At 49.9% G+C, this 25,188-nt stretch overlaps 2 protein-coding genes across 2 annotated transcripts in view; one reads left to right on the top strand and one right to left on the bottom strand.

Annotated features, from left to right (window-relative positions):
• Window positions 1-3,394: 3,394 nt before the first annotated feature.
• On the bottom strand, window positions 3,395-20,695 carry Rsph1 (radial spoke head component 1). Its single transcript, XM_075979770.1, has 9 exons — window positions 20,546-20,695; window positions 17,107-17,220; window positions 16,899-17,004; window positions 12,446-12,536; window positions 11,859-11,994; window positions 8,222-8,293; window positions 5,559-5,718; window positions 4,651-4,785; window positions 3,395-3,591 (listed from the first exon to the last, which is right to left on the bottom strand). Exons 1-9 carry the CDS (start codon window positions 20,597-20,599, stop codon window positions 3,548-3,550), a joined length of 912 nt encoding a protein of 303 aa, XP_075835885.1. The 5' UTR covers window positions 20,600-20,695; the 3' UTR covers window positions 3,395-3,547.
• Window positions 20,426-25,188, top strand: part of Slc37a1 (solute carrier family 37 member 1) — a 63,551-nt gene continuing 58,788 nt past the window's right edge. The window contains exon 1 of the mRNA XM_075979769.1: window positions 20,426-20,646. The gene's annotated coding sequence lies outside the window, so the exon portion shown is untranslated. The remainder of the gene's footprint in view (window positions 20,647-25,188) is intronic.

The raw sequence follows: 25,188 nt of genomic DNA on the forward strand, positions 1-25,188 counted from the left end.
CAGGGTCCCATGCCCAATAGTGATGGTGGAGCCCCCTGGGTGTGTCCAAGACTGCCACAGTATTTGAATGATCGCCTGCTTCTGAGCTATTTGGAGGAGCAGCTGGGAGATAGATACACCTGGGACCTACATGGGATTCCTACACGGAACAGATGCCTACACGGGAGCAAGGCTTTGCCATGGCACCAGAAGTACTGGGCTGTCTCATTCCATGAGCTCCAGGTGAATCATCCCCTCTCTTCCAGGGCTTGTCAGTAACTCCTGGGCCTCCACCCTGCCTCTCTTCTCCCATCCTTCTACCTCTCTTTCCTTTACTTGGGGCTTATTGACACACACAGACATACAGAACCACAGGCTCAGGGTGACACACACACACAGAGCCACAGGCTCTGGGTGACACACACACACACAGAGTCACACAGAGAGCCACAGGCTCAGGATGACACACACACACAGAGCCACAGGCTCAGGGTGACACACACACAGAGCCACAGGCTCAGGATGACACACACACACACACAGAGCCACAGGCTCAGGATGACACACACACACAGCCTCAGGCTCTGGGTGACACACACACACATACACAAAGCCACAGACTCAGGATGACACACACACACACAGAGCCACAGGCTCAGGATGACACACACACACAGAGCCTCAGGCTCTGGGTGACACACACACACACATACACAAAGCCACAGACTCAGGATGACACACACACACACAGAGCCACAGGCTCAGGATGACACACACACACAGAGCCTCAGGCTCTGGGTGACACACACACACATACACAAAGCCACAGGCTCAGGATGACACACACACACAGAGCCACAGGCTCAGGATACCCCATGCTGACCGTGTATCTTCTGCCCTCCACCCCAGCTCCAAACACTGCCTTTTGCTGACAGCCCGATTCATAACTGTGCTCACAGAATAAGCAAATAAATATAACCCCTGAGTATAATTGCACATTGTATGGTCTCGGCTGCTGTTTTTAAGGTGGTAATGAAATTACCATTTACAGCGTACTTTATGATATTAATGCAGCCTGCAATTGGTGAAGTCCAGAACTTTCTTGCACTTACAAAAAACATTTTGTCTTAAGATCTCCTGAGTAAATTGGGAGCATGGGGACCATGGGAGAGGGTTGAAGGGGAGGGGAAAGGCAGGGAGGGGAGCAGAGAAAAATGTAGAGCTCAATAAAATCAAAGAAAAAGAAAAAAATACAGTTGAAATGCCACTACAGAAAGGGACATGCTCTAGCCCCAGCAAGCAGCAGAACTTGGCAGTTTTGGCCGTGCAGTTCTGGCTTTATAGTCAAGAATAGAAGAATCTCTCTGTGTGACTAAGAAAAGCCTCTGAGGCCAGGTGTATGTCAGAGGTGTCTCTGCATGGAGGTTCCAAAGTTGAAGCCTGGATTGCCATGGAGACCCCAAATGTCGCAGATCCCAGAGCCATTGGATACCTGCTGAGGAGGGCGCTAACAGGGAGTGGAATGAGTCCAAGAGAAAGGAGTGTGTTGTAGTCACCAAGGTTGAAAGAAGTTGGAGATCTGAAGAGCATTCTGACATCAGACATGGAGATGCAGAATTTGGAGTTTTCCCAGCTGGCTTTTAGTCTTATTTTGGTCCAGTATTTCCTCACTATCTCCCTTTTCTCCATCTTGGAATAGTAATGTATGTCCTGCGCTATTATATGCAGGAAGTATATGATTTGTGTTTTATTTTTTATGGGTCTACAGTTAAGAAATTGTATGAATCTCAAAAGAGGCTTTGGGACTCTTAAACAATGTTGAGACTGTGATAGACTATAGGGACTTTTGAAGTTAGACTAAATGCTTTTTACATTATGCTATGGTTACAAGTCTGTGGGGGCCAGGGAGTGGAATGCAGTGGTTTGAATAAAAATGGCCCTCATGGGGAAAAAAATTTCATCTTGCATTTTTCATAAGATTCATAGAATCCAGCAATTTGTGTAATCTGTTTTTATATACTCTTAAAAGCCCGAATTGTAGGAAATTCCTCTCTGATAAATCTTTTACTCAGAGATGCCCTGTGGATCACTGTGAGGAGTTTGACGGAGTCACACGGTATCAGTAAATCTCCACATCTGTGTACATGCAGTGTTGTGAGCACCACATCTGCATTGCCTCATCCAGCTTCTGAGTGTCACAAGGAAAAATATTACACAATACAGACACACACACACATACAAAGAGCTGGCTTCCCACACAGTGGGGACCTGAATCTGCGCTCTGAACCATCTCAGTCTTTGGATTAGACCACAGCATCCTATGAAAAGTGACCTCCCACCCAGTGTGGCCTATGACCCAGAAACCTCTGCACCCCTGAGAAACTGAACAAATGCACACGCGGGTTTCCCCAGACTTGCTGAATCACAGACTCGGAGGTTTCCAGCCATCTGTGTTTCCTCTCAAGGTGAGTTTCCCACATGGAGAGGGAGCCTGCACAAGAGCTTCGCGTCAGCATGCCACAGTGTCACCACCCCTCGATCCCTCGATCCCTCGATCCCTCGATCCCTCCGCTGTTCCTGGTGGCTGCCCATCAGGCAGGTCAAAGCACTGGCTGTCACAGCTGCTGCATGCCGGTTAGAGATTGTGCAGAGTACGGAGATTGGGTGGGGTGACTTTAGAGGCTGAGAACCTGAAGATCTAGGGGGTACACTACTCTGACATGGCGTCCTCTTCTGGGATTTAAGACTTACTGTGTGAGGCAAATATTGAGAGAAACACACAATCATCGTCCGTTTTGCTAACGGAGGCCTGAGCAGTTAGCAGTAAGGATGAGTCAGCCCCATGGAAACCAAAATGCTTCCAAGGTCGGCTGCAGTGTCTCCAGGAAATGAGAGATGGACACTGCCACTCCCTAGCACCCTGTCCCCCAGAGTCGAGGGGACAAGGACAAGAAATGCACTGGGCAGTACTGGGGAGCTCTGGAGGAACTGACCGCCCCTGCCTCAAGAGGAGGTGAAACTGTGTGGGACAGAGCTTCGGGGCTTCTGCTTTAGCCCCCAGGAACAATGCTGGGGAAAGGGAGCAGCTCAAGGGAGCGAAGGGAGACACCAGCTGTGAGTCCCTAAGTCACTTGGCCATGAACGAGGCGGGAAACTGCAGTTGCCAAAGAACCTGAAGGGGGCGCTCACTACCAACGCCTGTGCTTAGCCTGAGGCAGGGACCCTGCTGGGAGATGAAAGCCCAAGGAGAGGGTGGAGAAAGAGCGCAGACAGCTTTCTTATAGGGCCTGGGGCACACTCCAGAAGCCGTGTTTTATGTGTGGTGCACACCAGAAGTCCACAATCCTTCACCCTCTCCACAAAATGATGCCCACAAGCAGCTGGAAACCAATCCACAAAAGCTGTGGCGGAGGCTCCTTCACAAACACTGAACACTGAGAGATTTATTTCCAACTGCAAAACAACTTAACTGAGAGAGAAAGATTGATGGCTGGTTGGCACCAGCCCCAGCTGCCCGGAGTTAACTGAGGCCGGACTGGTGTGCCCCTGTTCCTCCACCTCCTACGTCTTACTCCTGGAGGTCTGACTGCTCTTCGTCAAAGTTTGGATTTCCTGGGAAAGAAAGAAAACACAAGAGAAACATAAAAGTTAATGATAAAGATGATTACAGGTATTTAAGCACTTACCCCTGTTTTCTGCAAGCTTTCAGGTCCCTGGGCTAAGGGAGGCTGCCTCTTAGGTGTGTTATTACAATGTTCACATTAGTTATTGCTGAAAAAAATCTAAGTCCGTGCGTGTATTCCCACCAGATACGTAGAAAACCAGTTTTGCCTGATTTTGTTGTTTCCGATATTTTTTTTAAAGAATGGGAAATATATTCATTCTTAATTTACAGCCAAAATCAAATCAAAAGGAGCGCTGTAGTGGTTTCAATGAAAATACCCCCCATAGGCTCATAGGGAGTGGCACTTTTGGAGGTATAGCATTGTTGGAGGAAAGTGTGTCACTGGGGGTGGGTTTTGAGGCTTCAGAAGCTCAAGCCTGGCCCAGTGGCTCACTCCTCCTGCTGCCTGGCCATTTGGATGTAGAACTCAGCACCATGTCTGCCTGTTCACCACCATGCTCCCCACTGTGATGACCACAGACTAAACCTCCAAACTGTAAACAACCCCTAACTAAATGCCGAGGTCATGGCATCTCTAACTAAGACAGGTCCTTATCCCATGCTGCTACCTTTAGCCAGGGAAGCAGGCAACCTCGGGTGCACAGGCTGTCCCTAAGCCCTCTCCTAAGAACAAGATCAGATTTACCCTAGGAGACAAGAACCCCACCTGATTAAATCAAAGGGGTCCCGGTGGGGAAAGATTTTTCAAAGACTCTGGGAACCCGAGGTGGGACCCCCTCTCTGTGAACTGCAGAGGTGTAAGTTTTCAGATTCTCTCTAAACCACCTCCCGACACGTCTAGTTCTGAGGGAGAGCGTTAAGAACCAGTCCCACCAGGCCAGCTCCTGCCCCGGTCAGGCTCAACTGGCAGACAAACTGGTCTTGAGCTGAACTTAGGCTGGTCTGAGGAGAGCACAGTGGAGGAAGGAGAAGCCTGCCCCTCCTGCGGTGTGTGGCTAGCCTCGGGTACACAGGCTCTGTCCACTCCACAGGGCATGTGTTCTTACCCTGCTCCATGTCATAACCGTTCTCTTGACTCTCCTGCCGGAACGTGTCCATGTCTTCCTCGCCGGTCCTCGTGTCCATCTCGCCCTCGAAGCCTTCCGGCAGACCCGGGGTTTCATCTGAGGCGTCACCCGTACCTGGGATGAAGACAGGATGGATGACAGGATGGGGTCACCAGGGAACAGGAGTGCAGGCATGTGTGTCAAGTGGGTCCCCTGGTCTGCTCAGCAAGGTCTCCTGCTCCTGACCACAGGGCCTCCTTTCCTGGCCCAACGCTCCAGCCCAGGCCTGGCCATCAGATCACCCTGCCCCATCTCCCAACTTTCTCCACGAGACCACTGCACAATGGGCACAGAAATGCTGCCTCGTCCTTCTTCCCACAGGGACATGTGACCCCATTTGCTATCGGCAGTCATGCCCACAGAGAGGCTTTGCCAAGGGAACTCTGGTTACTGGGGAATCACCCAAGGTTGCTGAGGCCTTACGTCATAGCTGGACATTCCTTCCAACCAGCTGGTCTGCACGCTTCCCCTCTGTTCCCTGGGAGACTCCCATCCCAAACACTTGCCCTTATAGTATCCTGCACCCAAACTGACTCAGAGGCAATTTTCCAGAGACACCAGCTGCACCAGGTCTGAGGACAGGTGTGTATGTCCCTAACAACCTCAGGGAACTTGCTCTGCAACCCTAGCCCTGACAAGCCCAGGGCGCTTGCCCTGACAACCCAGAGATGCTTTCCCTGACAATCCCCCCGGGGTGTTTGCCCTGACAACCCAGAGATGCTTTCCCTGACAACCCCAGGGCACCTTCCCTGACAATCCCCCCGGGGTGTTTGCCCTGCCAATCCCCCGGGGCGCTTGCCCTGACAACCTCAGGGTGACTGCCCTGACAACCCTGGGATGTTCTGTACCAGCAGCTCCCTGTGCTTCTTCCTGGCCTGGTCCCTCAGCAGGAGGCTGTTCCTCGGAGAGGGTTGGAGTCCAGAGGGCCAATTCTGTGATTTTGAGAGCTTTCCATTTTGGAACGATACTCACTAATGTCTCCTCTTCCTCCTCCTCTTCTCCTCTTTCCTATTTTAAGTACAAAAATATGAAGTCATCAACATTGTTATCATTATTTGGTCTGGAATATTAAATGACCCCAGGGAAAAGGTGGGCTCTGAACTGGGACTTGAAGCTTTCAGGCAACACCATGCCTGACCAGAGCAATTGTGACTGCTGGTGGCATCATCTAAGGACTGAAGACAGATCTTGTATGAGCCAGACAAGACAGGAAGCCACGGAGCATAACCAGGACACTGTGAGGGGCTCTCGGGCTCGTCGTGTACCTCAACGGCTGAGGATAACCGAGGAGACAAGTTTTTCAAACCTTGCTTCACTCCAGTCCCGGGCTCTCCATATAAACCATAAAGCAACACCTACTTAAGAAAGCCCTAAGAAGCCCAAGATGTCCGCATGGTGGCAGGGAAATGCACACACACAGGGGCACACGCACACACACAGGGCTCTCCTGGCATGGGTCAACAAAAGTGGACTGGGAGGTCAACATTCGTAAACGGGTAATTCCTCCAGGGATTGGAGTTAACATGTCATTTTTTTTTTCAAACATATCTGTCAACTCCTCATTTCTGTAGTTTTCTTAAAAGTTCCAGAGATCAGAACAGCGGCCTAATGAGTCTACAAAACCTCATGGCCACAGGTGGGAACAGCTGTAGCTGTAGGCGGAACCCCAAACATCTGCTCGCTCACCCGGAAATAGCTTTCCATTCAGCAGGACGACACAAGCACTCAAGGACCATGGTGCCCAAGCCCGCCCTGCCCCGGAGTCCCCCTACAGGCTCTGAAACACACATGCTGGCCCCACCACACTGCTTCTAACTCAACCGGCCATGTTTGGCGCCTAATAATTTGCATAGGTTCCCAAGCGACCCTGAGGTTGCTAAGCCGAGGACCAAACTCTGAGAACGTGGTCACAGAACACCTGTGCTCTGGCAATAGCTGAACCTTCCCCAAGTGGCAGATGTCTCTGCAGTTGCCAGCATAACTGATGGCTCATAACCTGAGTCCCTGCCAAGGGACTGACCTCCTCCCATCCGGAAAGCCACAGAGCCCTAGACGGCACAGCACACCCTTCCCCAAACAGCCCACACCTGCTGCCTGGTTCTGGTTCAGGCCGGTCCTAGCTTCAGGGCTGTCCCAGCACAGGCCACCTTCTGTTTCCCTCCAATCCTGCTTCCTTCACAGCTGATCCTAAGGCACCCTCAATAAACCAGGCGTGCGTGCCTCAGAGTGTTGAGGTTGACTTTCTCTGTGTTGTGAAATGAACTGTGTGCGACCCTCTGACAGTGTGATGTTGTCCTAGCCCCCAGGACCTAAGAACATGACCTATTTGAAGATTAGGTAATTCCAGTAAAAACGAGGTCATTAATACAGGCAGGATTTTTGTTCCTTCTGCGTAATTGTGTCAAAATACCCGAGAGAAGAACTTCAAAGAGGGAAGGAGTATTTGGGCTCCAGGGTTCAGAGGGTTCAGACTGTCACAGTGGGACAGTTTACAGCATGATCCACAGGAAACGGGGACGGGAACAAACAGGAAGGGACCAAGGGGAGACCTAGCACCCTGAGATGCATTTTCTACCTCCAGGGATGCATTTCCTCCAACTGCATCCCACCACCTAACGTGTCCAGAATTTCCCCAAACGGCCCCACCGTCTGGGATCAGCATGCATTCATGGGGGCAGGGAGCATTTCTCATTTAAACCAGAGCAGCTGATAACATGGATATACCAGGGAGAGGCCCTAAAGTGCTTCTGTTAAGTGAAAAGCAAAATGCTGAGTCAAAAAAGGAGAGACCTTCTACTGAGTGTGCTCTTCCTCTAAAGCCCCACTCCTTGCTGCGGTGGACCCCATGCCAGCCCAGCTCAGACAACACCCTCCCCCCACCTTCCCTCCATTCTGCTCTTCCAGACCCCTGCTGAGGCTCACAGTTTGACGTCCCTTGAGGCAGTTTTCTTTTAAACTCTATAATTAAATTGTCCTTAATCATAAAAAAAAATTCCAAACTTCTTACAGCAGGAATAAATAAGTCCAAGGCCCAAACTAGTACTAAGACCAGGAAATTTTACTAACCCTCCAGCTATCTCCAGGTATAGTCAGACATTAATACACACAGACACATACACGTACATACACACACACACACCTGTGCCAAGTGCCTAAGCACAATGACACTGATGCCAGTCAGAGAATGCCAATCTGGTGTTAACATCTGTGTCAAATGCAGCAGAGGAACGTATTGCTAACTAGGCTTTAGGAGCGGTCGCCCACAGAATGTGAAGAGCCACCTGACATGGGTGCTGACGGTTCCAACATTCAGACACCATTCTGGGACTGACACCTGCCGGAACTCAAGGTTAGCCAGTTCCTAGCCACAAAATCTAGCTCTGACCCCATAGGCATTGTGAAATGACATCCATCACTTCAGCAGCGGAGCTCCTAGGAGCATGCTCAGAGCCAATCCCCTTTTACCTAGTGGGGTCAAGGTGACCGGGCAGACACGAATTCTTCAACTTACCACATCTGTTAGGCGATATTCGCCATGCTGCTCACATCCGATGTCAAACACGTACTTTCCACGACCAACAGGCTACGGGGAGAAAGGATCTCAATGCACTTTATGGTCGACGTCAAACAGAAAGTACCAAACACTTCCTATGCCAGGCCCAGAGAGCCATCCCGAATGATCACATCGTGCCAAGTCTGAGAGGGGTTACAGATGCTGTGTCAACTGACGGCTAGTGGAACTGTTGGAGGGTTTGTTTCTGAAGGTCTCAGCCATGTTTTACTGCATTTAAAAAGAGTAAGAAATATCTCCACTGTAGAACCTACAGTAAATTGGTGCCTAGGGGGCAGATTAGCTTGAGAGAGGCTGGCTTCCAATGCTTTGATCTGTTTGTTGTAACACTGGATTTAGTGCAAAGCATTTGTAAATTATTTATTTACTCAGTGATGGGGGTGGGGTGCACGTGTTTCAGCAAAGTGTGTGGCAGTCCGGGGACAGACAACCTGCCGGAGTCGGTTATTTCCTGCCACCGTGTGGGACCTGGGTATCAAATTCAAGTTGTCAGACTTGACAGGGGGTCCCTTTACCCACTGATCCATCTCACCTCACCAGCTACCCCCCATGAGATTTTTAAAACAAAAACCTGGTCACAATGACACGCACTGTCACCACTTTGACTTAGAAACCAAGTGTGAGCCACTCCCCAGATTTACAAGTGTTTCCCACGCCACCTGCTGTCAACCTAACCTTTGGCTTCACCTTGAACCATGAATTATGATGTGCCTTCCTTGTTTACCCGCATTCGCCGTTGCTATGTCGACACTGTTGTTTACACAGGCAGTGGTGTGAACGTGATGTTTTGCTGTGTTTTGACACTGCGTCTCATTCCGTAGCTCAGGCTGGCTCGAAGTCTCGTCACTGGAGCCGTACACCACCACGCTGGGCTGTCAGTTTCCTAGTCATTACACTCCTTCTTATGAAACTAAATCCATGTTTCCTTGGTGAGTCAATTTAGGGGCTCTTTTCTCATTTCTGCATTCGTAGATAGTCACCTGTTTCGGTTAGTTTTGTTCACGGTGACATTTAAATATTCCTTCCGGAAAATACCTTTCTCTATTTGCTGAAGGACAAACTAATTTTACTGTTCCCTATCCCTTTTATAAAGTGGTAAAGCAACTGAGACTTTTAAAAATACAACCGTGAGCGGTTCCCTTAGCCATCAGTTGACAGCAGCGTCTGTCACCTTCCCAGACTTTGCCCGGTGATGCGATTCAGAGGGGCATATCTAGTTATCTATTCCTCGGCCCGTCCACCGCCCTCATTTCTTCACTCACTGCCAGCAGGGTCCTGACTAAGCAGTCAAGGACTTGTTCTCCCGCTAGTCCGCCTCCTTGTCAGCAAGGACAGGGACGGGAGAATTTCAGAAACACAAACAAGTGCTTAGAGAATGAACAATGTCTGACCTGGCTCGTAACCAGGGAAACACACAATTTAGAAAGAAAAAAAAAAGGCTTGCACATCAGATTTGGGGGAGGGAACAAAAGCAAAGGATGTAGCGGATAAATCCGATGTCATGAGGACCCGTGATGGGGACTCAGGTTCTGTTGGCGAGGGAGTAAATTTGTGCAGTTTTTCAAGACCACGCACGATGTTCGCGGTGTTTCAGAACATCAGCCCTTTACATTCAGCAATCCCAGGATCTAGCTGTGAGGGCGCATCCTGATTGTCCACTTAACAACGCCTGTGAAGGAGGAGCCTCCAGCACAGAGGTGCCTCCATCGGACTGGCCTGTGGGGCACTTTCTGAACTGTTAACTGATGTAAGAGGGCCCAGTCCACGGTGGACAGCACCATGCCCAGGCAGGTGAGCCAGAGCTAAGAAAGGTGGCAAACATGGCCCGTGAGCAAGGCGGTAAGCAGTGTTCCAGGTCTCTGTTTGGAGCTCCGGCCCTGCTGGATTCCTGCCCTCGTCTAGTTCCTGCCCTGGCTTCCCTCAGTGATGGACTATGACCTGTGAGATGAAACAGACCCTCTCCTTCCTATGCTGCCTTCGGTCATGGTGTTTATCACAACAGAAAAGTGACTAGGACGCTAATCTATTTATCAGCATGACAACCAAGTCTACTGCCTTTCACTCCAGGGTCAGGCACCACCTCTGCCTAGAAAAATGGAGCATGCTTTCTGGTGAGCAGGGGTTTCTAACAGGAGAGCTAACAAAAGCAGACACACGGAACTGAATGTAGATTAGGATGGTTCAAAGTCCCTTTCCCTTTAAGGGTCAGAGCAGAGGGGATGCCCTCGCCCCACACCTGAAAAACCTGCGAGGGCTTTGGTGTCTCGTGTTAGATGGCTTGCTTGTGTTACAGAACAGAATGGCGGCAGGGAGGGCATTCGTGGCATGGCCTGCTGAGCCAAGACAGGAGCTCTGTCTGTACCACGGGACCTCTGGTGAGTTTTATCTCACATGCCCAGATGTGCAAGATGATAGCAGGAGCACCCTTGTGTCCTGGTGCCTCATGAACGCTCAGAACTGATTCTGCATAAGCTGATGTGTGTGTGTGTGTGTGTGTGCGCGTGTGTGCGCGTGTGTGTGTGTGTGTGTGCATGTGTGTGCGTGTGCGTGTGTGTGTGTGTGCGTGCGTGTGTGTGTGTGCATGTGTGTGAGTGTGCGTGTGCGTGTGTGTGTGCATAGTATACAGAGGCCCTAAGAGAGGAGCAGGGGGAGGGACAGTGGGGACAGGAATGCTAACATAAGGCACTTTATGATTTTTTGTTGTTGTTGTTGTTGTTTCTTTCCCTTATTGGTTTTTCAACACAGGGTTTCTCTGTAGCTTTAGGGCCTGTCCTGGAACTCGTGCTGTAGACTAGACTGTCCTTGAACTCACTGAGATCCGCCTGTCTCTAAGTGCCACTGCCCAGCCAATTTGGGTATTCCTGAGTAGTTTGTGTAACTGTAAGCTTTTTACTAACAGACAGAGCAAAGCCTCCAGGTCTGCTCTCCCTTTTCAGACTGGCTAGTCTAGCCTATTGATTTCCCCAACAGTTGAGGTTCAAGTTACATGTAAACGAAACAGGGCACTCGGAGAGTCTGAAGAGGAGTGATGAAGGAAGCTGACCATACCCCATGTCAACTTCCGTATCAGTGTGCTCAGAAAACTCTCTCTTTGGGGAGTCTCCCTCCAGCCCTGAGCAATGCTCTCACGGATGCCTGGGTAGAAGGCTTGCAATTACCGAGTCTTCCTCACTTTGCACAAGACAGTCACCAAAGCTAGAGCCCTCCCAACAGCAGCTGGTGAGCATGAGACCCAGGGCAAGCTCTCTGGGTCCTTAAAACCCTCCCAACCAAGAGTGGCAGGCTGGACTCTGGCATGAGGGGAGCTCTGGGATCCGCCTCCCATTAGACATGGTTTGCTGGAGGGCAAGAGGCCATACAGCCAACAGAAGATACCCTGGTACCAAGGGCACTGGCCTTAGTAAAGATACAAAGCACTCCAGGGGCCCAGGGAAGCGGGGCCAGCTTTCTGCCTCCACCCCAGTTAACTCCGTGCTCTGTGGACATTAGAAGAGCTTGGAGTGGTACCGCTGTCCTCATCTGGTGGGCTGGAAGGGACCCTGAGAGTTTAGTGTTAACACACAGCACGCTCACTTACATTTTTGTTCAGGAACTTGCCCTGGTATCTGTGGTTCAGGTGGATGAGCTCGGCAGCACCCTCCTGCTGCCCGTTCACCCAGCTACCGACGTACTTACTGCCAGTTTCTGCATAGAAGTAGGTGCCTTGCCCATGCCTGGTGAGGACAAGACAAGGGCACTTGGTCACTGTCCGATACAGGGCACTGACCCTAAGACTGAGGGGGACCTAAGTCAGCTCACAGGCAGCTTGTTTCCAATATCTGTATCCACTTGAAGGCTTGGCCTGCCACCCACACATGCGACATTAACACAAGCTTGGGGCCAGCGGCTCCTAGTGCATAGAGTTTAGCTGCCTGCACATGAACCCATTTCTCCGGGAGGAGGCAGGATTGTTTGACCTCTCTCCACTAGACTGGCCCTTTGTGTCTTCACTTCCTGGGGCTGTGGATGGAGGACCCATGTGCCCTGACCCACTCTGAGGAGACTGGAGTCCCTCCTCTGCGGCACCTCCCTACACACCTGACCTGCAGCATGACTGCCTTAAGTGGGCGTCATCCTGTTCTTCCACCACGAGTGGACCCCTGAGACTATAAACAGAAGCCAAACCTTTGATGATTGAACCAATCCCCTGTGTAGGTGTCATTATTGATGTAGTAGTATACGCCATGGCCGTGCCTCTGGTCGTCTGCCCACTCCCCTGCAGAGGACAATACACAGACACAAAGCCAGATGAGAAGAACAGACTGAAGCCCTGGCCCCCACTAGCCCAGCGGAATTCAAGCAATGTGCTCTGCAGAAGAGAGAACTTTGTAACATTTGTATCCTCAGAGCTAAACCTGCTGCCTCTCTCCTGATTTCCCTCCACCCACCCCCACCCCCTTCCTCTTGTGCCAGCTTCAGGGAGCGCTAGCTAAGGAGGGCTGAGTTAGGAGTCCGAGACACAGATCTGGAGGGTGTACGTATGTGCTGTGAGCCCCAGCCGCTTTCACCCTTTCTCAAGTTGGTGGGCAAACAGTCAGGACTCAAACCAGCTTGTCTGAACCACTGCCAGTGATCTCCGCCACACTCCATCAGCCTTGCAGGTGCTTGGCCACTCAGCCTCATTCTGTGCCCCACCCAAACACCTGGTCCCAAGGCTGTCCTCCTACCAACTGCTTCACTCTCCCTCACACATTCCCTTTCCTGGGCTCCGTGGCCTGCCTACTCCCCTCCGTGTGGGTGGGTCCTGCTAATTTCTCATGCACTTGACAGAAGACCCTAACACTGGAAAAAGAGCGGGAAGTTTGGAACGCTTGGATTGACAGCAAGGTCAGCAACAAGCTGTGTTGTCCCCAAAGGGGATTTGAAGTCAGTCTCTCAAAAACTCCTCAACTCTTATAGCTCACACAGGAAAGAAACCAACCATGGAATTCTCACTGTGGACATTACCTAAAACCTCACATATGACCAACAGCAAATCAGCACCCAGATAGAGCTTTCTAGAACGCTACTTACTAGCATACTACCCGGACGGAACTTAGAACTGAACTACGAAGAATGTAAAATTAAGGTCAGTTTGTTTAAAGAGAAAAGGATGATCCCATCTTCTATTCTCGCTACTGAAAACAAGGCAGACTGCCTTCTTCTGGAGAGGATGTTGGCTAGCGGGAGCAGAGGATGCCCGCTTTGGGGTGGGGGATGGGGGAGCTGGATTCAACCCCAGGGCTAAAGAAAAGCCAAGACAGTGGTGGGAGAAAGCTACTCGAGGACGCGATGAGGATGTCTGCCATTAATTAAAACACGCCCCAGGTCGCCTGCTTAAATTCTGGGCTGTTTATGATAGTTAATTTCTTTAATTTAAGAATGTTTAATTTATTTCCATTTCCCACTACAAATGAAGATTCATTTTTATAGCAACTTTATATCCTTTTCCTTAAAGAGGACCCTAGGATGTGTGTGGACTTCTGGCTTACACAAACGCTAGAGACATTTCCACGTAAGAAGAATGCATACGATGCTAACAAAATGTTAGTTATCCAAACTGTCTGTTCCCGTGAACAAACCCCAAAGTTTATCCAATATATATCCTATAGGATTATCCACACTTCTCCAACGTTTACTTAACAAAACATTCCGGCCGCCTTGTGAGCTAGGAGAACAGCTGCACAAATGGGCAGCACACGGCCCTCCCGAGCTTACACCTGGTGAAGACAGAAGCCAATGACATGTGATAAGCAGCCTGGGGCAGAGGCAAGAGCAGGACCTCAAAGACAACGATGGCCCAGCACAGAGCAGCCTGGCCAGGCATACAGAGATGGGGGTGGCGACTGCCACAGGCTCAAGACGGGGACGAGGTACCACAATAAGATGTGAGACAGGGACAGGAGCAAGAGAGATGGGGAATCCAAAGATTAAGGTAATTGATCATGGGATGGTGCACAGCGTGGCCGAAGATCTGGGGTTGTCCTGGATCTTCAGCGGCAGTGCTACTGTATCTGCGTCTGCAGCGTCCCCAGTTTCTATGTGGAATATTCCCACTGAGGCCAATTTGGAGCTGTTTATGGAGCTGCAAAGAAGAGCAAAATTGGCTTCTCCAGCTACTCAGAGCTGCTCTAGCACACCCTGGGGCAAAGTGGCCACAGCTGGAACAGTTGCTTCAGGCAGTTTCCCTCCCCGAAAAAGACCATAACAAAAGGAATCCATCTCTTTTCTGCCCTTGGGAGCCGGGCTCCAGACTGGCGTGACAAGAAAAGCGTGTGTTTTGCAGAAACATTTCAAAAGTGAAAGAGGACACTTAAACTGCAAACATGCTAGATTTCACGTGGGTGAGGCCCCAGGAGCCCGTGCAACACCGCCCAGGAAACCCTGTGCCAGGTGAGTGGGACTTCTCGGAGGAAGGAGGCCTGCACCTGCTGTAGGGATCGATGGCCGGGAGTCAGGGTTCCTGAGTGGCTTTTAGAAACCTATTTATTATTCCTGCTTTAAATTTACATTTAACTTTTTCTGAATTTTTAAAAACCATTCCTTCCTACTCTCTCTCATCATTCTTGGTTTTCTCACCAGACCTGGGATATGTGGGTGGGGGTGGCTTCCAATGAAGCCCTCAAGACCGTGTGAACAGTGAGATTTGATGAGACTTGGGGTTGCGGAAGGCATGTGTATGCCAACATGGCCGTGCACACCAACTTCCCAGGAACAGAGGCTTACACTGGATCCTTCTAGAACTCACACTGCATACCCGTTCATCTGACTAGTAGTCAGTATTGTTTGTGGTTTCCTTTCTAATAAACAATTAACAGTGCTTCTGTGAGTTCCACACGCCGTAAGGGAAGACCACCAGACAGGAGACAGGGTTAGGGGAGCACCTAGTTAGCAATGAGCTGGGCAGAAGTGTGACCAGCCAGGGAACTTCTAGCTTGACTTAGCCTTGGGAGGATAAGCCGGCCCTGAGGCTGTGGTAGCTGAAGCCACAACAGAACTGACTCATTGGAGAGGCGTTGTCCACAGACAATGGAGGGCTGCTTGGTGTGAACACCCAGGCTTGAGCTCATGAGTCTGGTGTGCAGATTTTTCTCTTCAGCTGGTTCATGTCCATGTTAAGAATTCCTGATGCCTCTTCCTTCAGTGGGGAGGCGCTGTACCCACCCTTGGGTAGGATCACTATGCCTAAGTCTGTATTAAAAGATCTTTAATAAAATCCCCAGCTCTGCCTCAAAGAAAGACTTCTCTAGCCCCTCCCTCCCCTTTTAATGTACTTTATACGTAACCCAAATTGTATTAACATCTACACTAAGATCAAAAGTGACAACAAGATTGGGCTCCCAGAGATCTGGGAAGAATTAAATTAATCCCTGAATCAAATTGTTCAAAGCTCATTAAAAAGCAGATGGTGCTTCTGGTTAACCAAACCTGCTAAAGTTTAGGAACAAAACAATTTAAGTCCCATGTCTAAGGCAGAGGCACAAATGCCTCTGCCCCATCTCAGAGTTTAGAATAACCCCCTTTCTTTGCTATCCGTTATTTCTAGTTTTGTCTGGAAGCAGGGCGGGTAACTGTTGTGGTTTGGAAAGGTGTCCCCAAAAGGCTTGGTCCCCAACTATAGTACTGTTGGGAGGTGTGGAACCTTGGAGAAACAGCACCTAGTGAAAGAAGCCAAGTCATGGTCATGGGGGACATGCTCATCCCCCCTCCCTCTGTTTCCTGGCCACCATAGGGTGAGTAGCCAGAGCTACAGAAGACTTCCAGCATGAAGCTCTGCCTTGCCACAGGCTCACATCAGGGGCTGGAGAGATGGTTCAGTGGTTAAGAGCATTTGCTGCTCTTGCAGAGGACTCTGGGATTAGACTTGTGCCCACCAGGGGGCACTAGTACATAGGGACTGGAGGTTCTCAGAAATAAGCTAAAAGTCTTCCTGAGGCATGGCCTTAGCATGTAAGCAATTGGAGACTGGGAAAGATACCATACTAAGGCAAAATGCCTGGATAAAGGACTCCAAGGTCTAAAAAGAAACATGACCTTCAGAAGATGAACTGAGCAAATTAGAAAACAACAAAGACAGCTTCAGAGGGAAGATGCCATAGACTGTCATGGGTCTACGCCACACCCAGAGCTTCAGAGGGAAGATGTCATAGCCTGGGTCTAGGCCACACCCAGAGATTCAGAGGGAAGATGCCATAGGCTGTCATGGGTCTAGGCAGCACCCAGAGCTTCAGGGGGAAGATGCCATCAGCTGTCATGGGTCTAGGCCACACCCAGAGCTTCAGAAGGAAGATGCCATAGGCTATCATGGGTCTAGGCAGCACCCAGAGTCTGTGCTCACCCAGGAATCTCCTTTCATTTACTCTAAGTCTCTGGCTTCCAGGAGGGCATGTGCTGCCACGGGACCAGCCAAACTGTTAGATGTTAGTTACTTAAAAGACTTCTAGCCTCTATGACAACAGAGGAAGGAGCACATTTTGTTGTTGTTGCATGGTAGATCTAGTGAACTCCCTTATACACTTTAGTATCTACAGACAATCTCGATGGCAAAAGCAGCCTGCACAGCAGGAACAAGAATCGTCTTCATGGTGATGTATGTTACCTTCGTATCTGGATCCATCTGGATAGATAAAGGTGCCTTGACCGTGCTTTTTATTTTTAACATATTCTCCGATGTACCGGGCACCATTCTTAAATTTGTAGACCCCCTGAAACACACCGATGATACAGTTCCTATCAGTCCTGAGTCCCACAGGCACCAAGACAATATTTAATAGAGAAAACCAGTTTCCTAAGTCAGCAGTTCTGACCTGGCCATTTCTTTTTCCAAACTCATAGTGTCCTTCATATGTGTCTCCATTGGGCAATCTTGCTTTCCCGTTTCCGTGCCGTTCTCCCAGTTCGTTTCGCTCCCCCTCATATTCCTGGGCAAAAGAAATCAAGGTAATTGTGGCTGCTGCTCAGTAGCGCCAAGCACAAGCCAAGCGTTTTAGAGCTATGGCATCACTGAAGCCTCCCGGCCGTGGGCACTGTCACATTGCCCTGGGGAGGCAGGTAGCCAAGCCTGGTGGGCAGAGCCCTGGTCCAAGGTCTCACAGTCAGTGCAAGTGTCCATGGTGGGAGCCTCACTCCCACCTCCAGCAGCTAAGCCCGTGATTAACTATGCCAATCCTGACACTGTAAACATGAACCCATGCGTGGAGAATGGTAGGTGCAGTATGTCATCACAGGAAATCACTTAAAAGAACACATGCAGGTGGGACAGGTCCCCAGCCTTCAAAAACACCTCCCTCTTTACTTTCTCCAGTCATTCAGTACTTAAAGAAATGCCCTGCTGGACGGTGGTGGCACATGCCTTTAATCCCAGCACTTGGGAGGCAGAGGCAGGCAGATCTCTGTGAGTTCGAGACCAGCCTGGTCTACAAGAGCTAGTTCCAGGACAGGCTCCAAAGCCACAGAGAAACCCTGTCTCAAGAAAAAAAAAAGAAAGAAAAAAAAGAAAAAAGAAATGCCCTAAGAGAATGGCTCTTCCCTGATGGGCTTCCTGGAGAGCCTGTGGTCTGCAGAGGTCTGTGTCCTGCTATGAAGTTACGCAGTGAGGGAGAGGGGAAGGAGTGGCGGAGATTCCAGTAATCTTCTTTTCAAACTCCCTATCAAAGGATTTACAGTTCAAACACTTTTGACCCTGGAACTGGAGAGATGGGTCAGCAGTTAAGAGCGCTAGCTGCTTCGGCAGAAGACCTGGGTTCAGTTCCCAGAACCCACATGGTGGCTCCCAATCATATGTAATTACAGTTCCACAGGATCCGATGTCCTCTCCTGGCCTCCTCAGATACTGCATGCATGTGATACACAGATATGCAGAAAAAACACCCATACACAAAAAATAAAATAATCTTTTTAAAAAAGAAAAAAAGAAACAACTTCTAATCCAATCTGAAATAGCTAGTTGTCAGTAGATCAGATTGGGGTGGAGCTCAGTGGTAGAGGGACTGCCTAGCATGTACAAGACCCTGAGTTTCACCCCTTACACACACACACACACACACACACACACACACACACACGAGAGAGAGAGAGAGAGGAAGAGAGAGAGAGAGAGAGAGAAACATGCACACAGACACAGAGACACATATATTCACAGACACACAGAAACACAAACACACACACACAAGAGAGAGAAACACATATATACACAGACACAGAGACACACATTCACAGACACACAGAGAGAGACAGACACACAAACACACAAGAGAAAGAGAAACACACATATACACACAGAGAAACACACACACAAACAAACATACACAAAGATGTGTGCAAGCAGTACCACCTGTAAGGGCTGAGGCAGGAGGATCACAGGATCGCTTGAGCCATCTAGTTAGAGGCCAAACCTGAGCCACATAGCAGACCTCTGCCCCAACTCCAAAAACAAGTAAATAAAAAAGTAGTACAAGCTTGTAATTCTCCTGCTTCTCCTTACTTTGTAAAATAAATGTTCTCTGGTTCATAAACAAGGATGTGTTGCGCATATATTATGGAATGGAATGGCCATAATGGTGCAACATGGCCAGCTTAGAATATCAAGCTACATACTTTAAACACACACAATTACACTCATTTAAACATTTTAGAACATAATATATGGCCTTGGATCTGTGTCTGTTACAGGCACAGGACATCAAGTGGAAGACTTTAAAAGCGAACAGGTAGGCATTTCTTGCCTTCTTCTAGCCCCCTTTAAAGCCCAGAAATTCCTGCCTGGAATATAAGCGTGTGACATTACAGATTGCTTTCAGGGCTGTGTCCAAGCCACAGTGTGGTGGTTTGAATGAGAATGTCCCCATCAGCTCCGCTCTCTGAACACTGATTTCCCACTTTGTGGCACTGTTTGGGGAGGCAGTGGAACCTTCGGGAGATGGAGCCTTGCTGGAGGAAGTAAGTCACTAGGGACGGACTTTTAGTGTTGATAGTCTCCCCTGACTTTTGCAGTCTGCTTTGTGCTAACATTTGAAGAGGGGCATTCTCAGCTTCCTGATCCTGCCAGCGTGTCTTCCCCTACGCCTGTGGTTTATTTCTAAGCCTTCCCCACCATGATGTACTCTTATCCTTCTGGAATTGTAAGTCCAAATAAACTCTTTCTTCCATATGTCACCGTGTTTTATCACAGCAACAGAAACAAACTAACACACGCACTGTGCAGAGTCCCTGCTCCCATCCTAGAGGCCTCCCGGGATGGCCAACCCTGAGCCAAAGGGGTGGATCCCTGCTCCCATCCCAGGGACCTCCCAGTCTGCCCACCCCTGACTGAGAAATCCTTTAAGCTGATCCACAGGTGGTCTGTCAACATACCTGCATGCTTAAACATGGTACAGATCAGTAGGACCAGATAGGGGACAAATGAGAGATTTTGATAGCCAGGGCTGGAAACTGGATGTGAGCAGAAGCAGACCATAAATTAGTGACCTCTGTGCATGTGTGTGTGGTATGTGCGATAAGGTGGATATGTACATGTCCCAGCAGTTACTTGTTCGTGTGCACGTTCATACCCATCTGTAGGGGCCAGAAATTGACAGGCACTGTCTTCCGCAATCCTCTCCACTTTAAATTTTAAGACAGGTTCCCCCATACACACCCCTGCTGAAGCTGGAGCCCACCCACGTAGATAGGCTAACCAGGGAGCTTCAGGGATCTTCCTGTGCCCGGCTTTTTACATGGTAGCGGGATCTAAACTCAGGTCCTCAGGCTTCACATGGTAAGCACTTTACTGACTGAGCCATCGCCCTGGGGACTGGTCACCCTCTGATTTAAGGAGGAACAGCCGGCCGCAAGGCTCTCAAGAAAGGGCACATCGCGGGTTTGCGAGTCTCTCGCTCCCCTCTAAGGTGATTCCAGTGGCTTGCGACAGTTCAGAGAAACTGATTCAGACCTACGTGGTGAAATCTTCAAAGTCCTGGACACCCCAGCACCATGCAGGAGTTGCCAGGAAGCAGCCTTCTCCATCCCTTTTCTCATGCCCTCTGCCTAGAAATCTTCGCCTTTAATGGGAGGCGGGATGGGAGCGGGGAGGGGGGGTGGAAACAAGACGTCACGGCGTTTCACCTTTCACAGCGACTTCCTGGACGCACCGCCGCTCCTGTGGCCGGCGTGGTCCTGTCCCCGGCCTCTCGGTCCTCTGGTCCCCACGCCTCCCGCTCCAGAGCTGCGGCGCACCCCAGAAGTCCCTCCCTGGCCAGGAGCTCTCACCCCAAGATCGTTCTCTCCTTCCTCCTCTAACTCCTCGGAGCCCAGGTCCGACATGATCTGGTCTCAACCAGGATCTCTGGAGTAGCGTCTGTCTCAAGCAGGTACCAGCCACCCCACCCGCGTCTCGCGTCGCCATGGAGACGCTGCCCGGCCCGCTTGGCTCTCAGCCTAAAAGGGTGGCGGGAAAGGGCGGGACGAGAGGCGTGGGAGGAGCTAAGGGCTGGGATAGTGTCCTAGCAACTGGAAGGGCATCTCTGCCAATCGCCGCCGGGAAATGGGAGGAGCGGGGGGGGGGGGGGGGAGGGCTTGGTACTCACGCAGATCTTGCCCTCTAACCTAGACACTGTCACTGGCCTCTAGAATGTCCTCAATGATCTGGTTTATAGACGCCACAAGGAGCCACCTAAAATGCGGACCCCCAGAAGGATGAGAAGCGCGGTTCAACTCTGAGCCCCGCCTCTCGGTCCCTTGGGTCCTCCGGGGATCTGCAAAACCTTTCTAGGTTTTACGGTTGAGATGTTTGTGGTCTCCAGAGGCGTGTACACTCGAGTCTTTTCTGTTTTCCGTCAACACGTCCACACAGGAGCGATGAGCTCTGTCCTCTTAAGCGGATGCTCACTGCCTAGGGCCAGGGTTTCAGTATCTCAGCCAACCTCTGCTCAGGTGACTCCTGGTCTGTTCCACATTCATTCTGCCCTGTCCTCGGGTGCCTCCTCTAGTGCCTCTGGCTTCCTCTCAAACGCCCAACCTGCCATGCCGCTCACACAGGCCCACTCATTCACATGGACTCTCCTTGGCTTCTTCTCCTGGGAGGGGGTGTCCCTCCAGTGCTGTAGTACACCCTTCAAGACCCCACTGGATCCCCTTCCCACTCCCATGCTCAGGCTCAGACCTTCCTACTCCTCCACTAAGCCAGACTTTCTGCAATAGTGTCTGGCCTCCTAACATCCCACAGCTTCCTCTGTTCAGAAACCCAAATGCACACAGGCTCCCTTGTATGTCCCCAAGCTCCCCTCTCTGCACTAATGACACCGCAAACAAATCAAACTACCCAATCCTGGTTCCCTACTTCTGGCAGCCTAACTGACTCCCTGGGATACTTAGGGATACTTGGGATACACTGGGAAGCATACCAGCACACCTTTCTTCAAAGATTGGCTAAGGGGCTATTGCTTCAGTCAACTTCAGGATAAAGATATTCTGGAGGAAGGAAAGGGGACTGGAGCCTGGGGAAAGGACCCCAACACTGTCTCCCATCCATTGCAATGGCGAGCGTGTGATAAAATGTGAACCTTAGCTTGAAGGCAGTATGCAGCGTGCTGATTGGCAGACATACACACTGGATGCCGGTCTCTACAGACCCAGCCTACACACCCCCACTGTAACCGCCCTGTGTGTGTGACACTTAGAATCTGCTCTGAGCGCCTTGCGTGAACCGTCCTTGTCGTTGGGGTGGCTAGTTCCGGTGGTCAAGCTGATACACTCAGGAAGAAGGACTCTCAGTGGTGGAATTGCCGGGTATTTTCTCACTTGCTAATTGGCCAAGCAGGTCCAGCCTGCTGTGGGTGGTGCCATCTCTAGGCAGGTGGGCCTGGCCTGTGTAGGAAGGTAACTGAACAGGCAGGAGGGAGGGGCCGAGTAAGTGGTGTTCCTCCTGGCTCTCTGCTTTCTTTCCTGCTCAGACTTTCCATAATCGATATCAATTATGGTCTGTAACCTCTAAGCCAAATAAGTCACCACTGCCCCTGAGTCGCTCTGAGCCATGCTGTTTGACCCCAGCAAATACAGCAGTCACCATGCTGTGTGGGGTTTTATACCCGAGCCTCTGTACCCTTTGACTGGCATCCTTGTGAGTTTGACCTGTTACATCCCACAGTGCTGGGGTTTAAATATCTCCTGCAGAATGCAGGTGTTGTTGATGTATGCTGATGACTTTTCCATCACTGTGACAAAATATCCAAGCTTAGCCCATGGTGATAGTGGTTTTAGTCCATGGGTAACTGGCTCTGCCACTTTGAGGCCTCCGTCAGCATTCTCTGTCGGTGGAGTTTTTCTGTCCCGCCAGCCAGTTCCCAAATAACTGCACAGATACTTAATATTAATTATAAGTGCTGGGTCGATAGTTGAGGCTTGTTTTCAGCTAGCTCTTAGAACTTGTCAACCCATTTCTAGTAATCTATGTGATGCCCAAGGCTCGTTCACCTCATGTACGTACTTCCCATCCTGCTCACCCTGTGTCTCATGGCATCGCCGACTCCACCCTTCTTCTCCCCAGCATTCTGTCTTGAAAATCCTGCCCAGCCATCCTCCAACCAACTTTTTACTAACATGAGAGCAGCTCATCTTCACAGTGTGCAGAAGGATTTTCCCACAGCAATTACCACAACCCTGGTCATAAGGTCTGCCTCTGGGTGTGAACATTTGTTTGGATTAAGAGCAAAAACATAGAGTATCTACAGAGGAATAGGGAAATGAATTAATTCACGTTTTTATCCTGAACCATGGAGAGAGAAATTCTCAGTTTCTCTGCAGCTGTCCGATGATCGTGTTACCATGTACAGAAACGATAAAGGAAGCTGAGCATGTAGATCAGCCCTGGGTCCATGTTACTAGAACTGAAAGGTGAGGCTTTATCCGAAGAGAGTCCCAGCTCTGACACCAGGACTCCGGAGCACGGCCTGTCCTCACCCAGCATAGAATATGCTGAAGAAATTCGAACCCTCACAGCTCTCTCCCTTACATCTGCATGTCATGTCACCGTGGGAAACAGTCATGACACAGGAGCCCCCTTTTAGGGCACGCCCCCATGATCTGACAGCCTCCAGCTAGGCCCATCATTTTAAAGGTTCTACCACCCCATATCAACGCCGCAGGCTGGAGACCAAGCTTCAGCATATGAGCCCTATCAACAGCATCCAGGCTGTTACACAGGAAGTTCCTGAAGCACAGGACATATCATTTATCCCTTGCCCTTGCATCTTTCTGTAAACACATAGCAAGGAGACCATCCTGGGAAGGACTCTGCATCCCTGATGAGATAGAAACAGGGTAGGAGTTGAGTCTGAGTTTCACTTCAGAATATATACTTTTATGAGAAACTTAAACCACAACTAGGGCAAGAAAAAGCTATTTATTTTGAGTCTGGAGAGGCAAGGGAGCCAGTGGTCATCGCCTGCATGTCAGGGAGAACAAGGGCAGACAGAGTATGATGGCCAGAGAAGAAATGGCTCGACCTTGAGCTCCTGGAGCATGTGGTTAGATACTGGCCACGGTGCGTATTTGGCCTTCTCGGTTGGCCCTAGTTTAAAATGGGGATAAACATTAGGAGAGTTGCCTGCTATTAATCAAGTCTTGGCCATTTTGGTTGTTACACCTGTTATTGTTTGACTTCCTGGGTTTTTGGAGAGAGAGCAGCTGATGTCCTCCAAGCCTGGCTTAGAGACAGCAGTTGATTCGTCAATGGCGGACGTTGTTGGTTTTGTTTATGTTTGAGACAGGAGGACCCAGCTGACCCAAAGCTTGCTCTGTAGTTATCCTCGAACTCCCCACCTTTCTGCTTCCATCCTCCAAGCTCTGATTGCTGTCTTGTACCACCATGCCTGGCTCTGTGTTCTGTTTGGATACATGGTCTGGCCATTGCCCATTTCCATAGCCAGCCTCTTGCGTGGTTTTGCAAATTAGAATTTGTATTAACTCAAAATATTTTACAGTGCTCTTTGTTGCTTTGGGGATGTAGTACTTTAAACAATGATAACACAATCATTTTATCCTATTAATCTAAGTTCACCTAGAAGTTTGGTCTAAATGGGGAGAAAGAAGATTGTGAAGTAAGCCTCAGTTGATGGAAACATTAATTCCTGAAGCTACCTTAGACTCTGGGCTCCCATTGCTGGTTTTACTTTGAGGCACCCTTAGGAAACCCCCCCCACCGCCCTCCAGCCTCAGTTTCCCACTCTGTAAACCAGAGCTAATAAGCTTTTGGGGGTGAGAGATGATGCCTGACTAGTGTGTTATTGTTATAACAGCCAGGTGATGTAAGCAAGGAGGACATACAAGAATTCTCACAGCACCACTGCATGACCACCCGTGTGGACAATCACGCATAGCCTTCTGGAGCACACACTGCAGACCTTTCCATTGACCAGGGTCTCCTCCAGAAGGCTGAACTCAGTCGAACCCACAGGCGCAAGCACTGGATGAATAGACAAGCCACGAGCAATTAACATACAAGGCCCTAAAATTATAGTTTCTTAGTTCCAAAGATGAGAAGATTATCACATATGTTAACAGCCTCTCCAGGGAGGAAAAAGCTGGGCGTGGGGACACCCGGGTGAGCACCACTGCATCTGTATTTGTTGGCAATTTCCACATCTGTTTCAACTGAGTATGTCTTATTTCGGTAGTGAAAAGCGTTTTAAATGTCAGAAACCTGGAATGGCAACATAATCATAATGTGAAAACAAACGTTAGCTTTTGGGACCAGACAAGTGTCAGAAACTCAGGTTTCCTGTCGGCGCTAACGAGGACAGGAGCAAACACGTGCTAAGTTCTGAGGCTCAGCTGGCTCCGTGTAAGCGTCCCGCATTGTCTTAGAAGCACTGGTTGCCACTTCATCGTTGTACAGATAAGAACGAAGTCAACGA

The sequence above is a fragment of the Microtus pennsylvanicus genome, chromosome 7, assembly GCF_037038515.1.
Source record: "Microtus pennsylvanicus isolate mMicPen1 chromosome 7, mMicPen1.hap1, whole genome shotgun sequence".
Lineage (NCBI taxonomy): Eukaryota > Metazoa > Chordata > Mammalia > Rodentia > Cricetidae > Microtus > Microtus pennsylvanicus.

Excerpts from the sequence above, each read along its gene's own strand:
- Rsph1 (XM_075979770.1), bottom strand. The coding sequence starts at position 20,599 with ATGTCGGACCTGGGCTCCGAGGAGTTAGAGGAGGAAGGAGAGAACGAT. Across the intron at positions 8,294-11,858 it reads GCAAGTTCCTGAACAAAAAT|CCTGTTGGTCGTGGAAAGTA; the intron begins GTAAGTGAGCGT and ends TTCTCCCCGTAG. Across the intron at positions 3,592-4,650 it reads CGGTTATGACATGGAGCAGG|GAAATCCAAACTTTGACGAA; the intron begins GTAAGAACACAT and ends TTTCTTTCCCAG.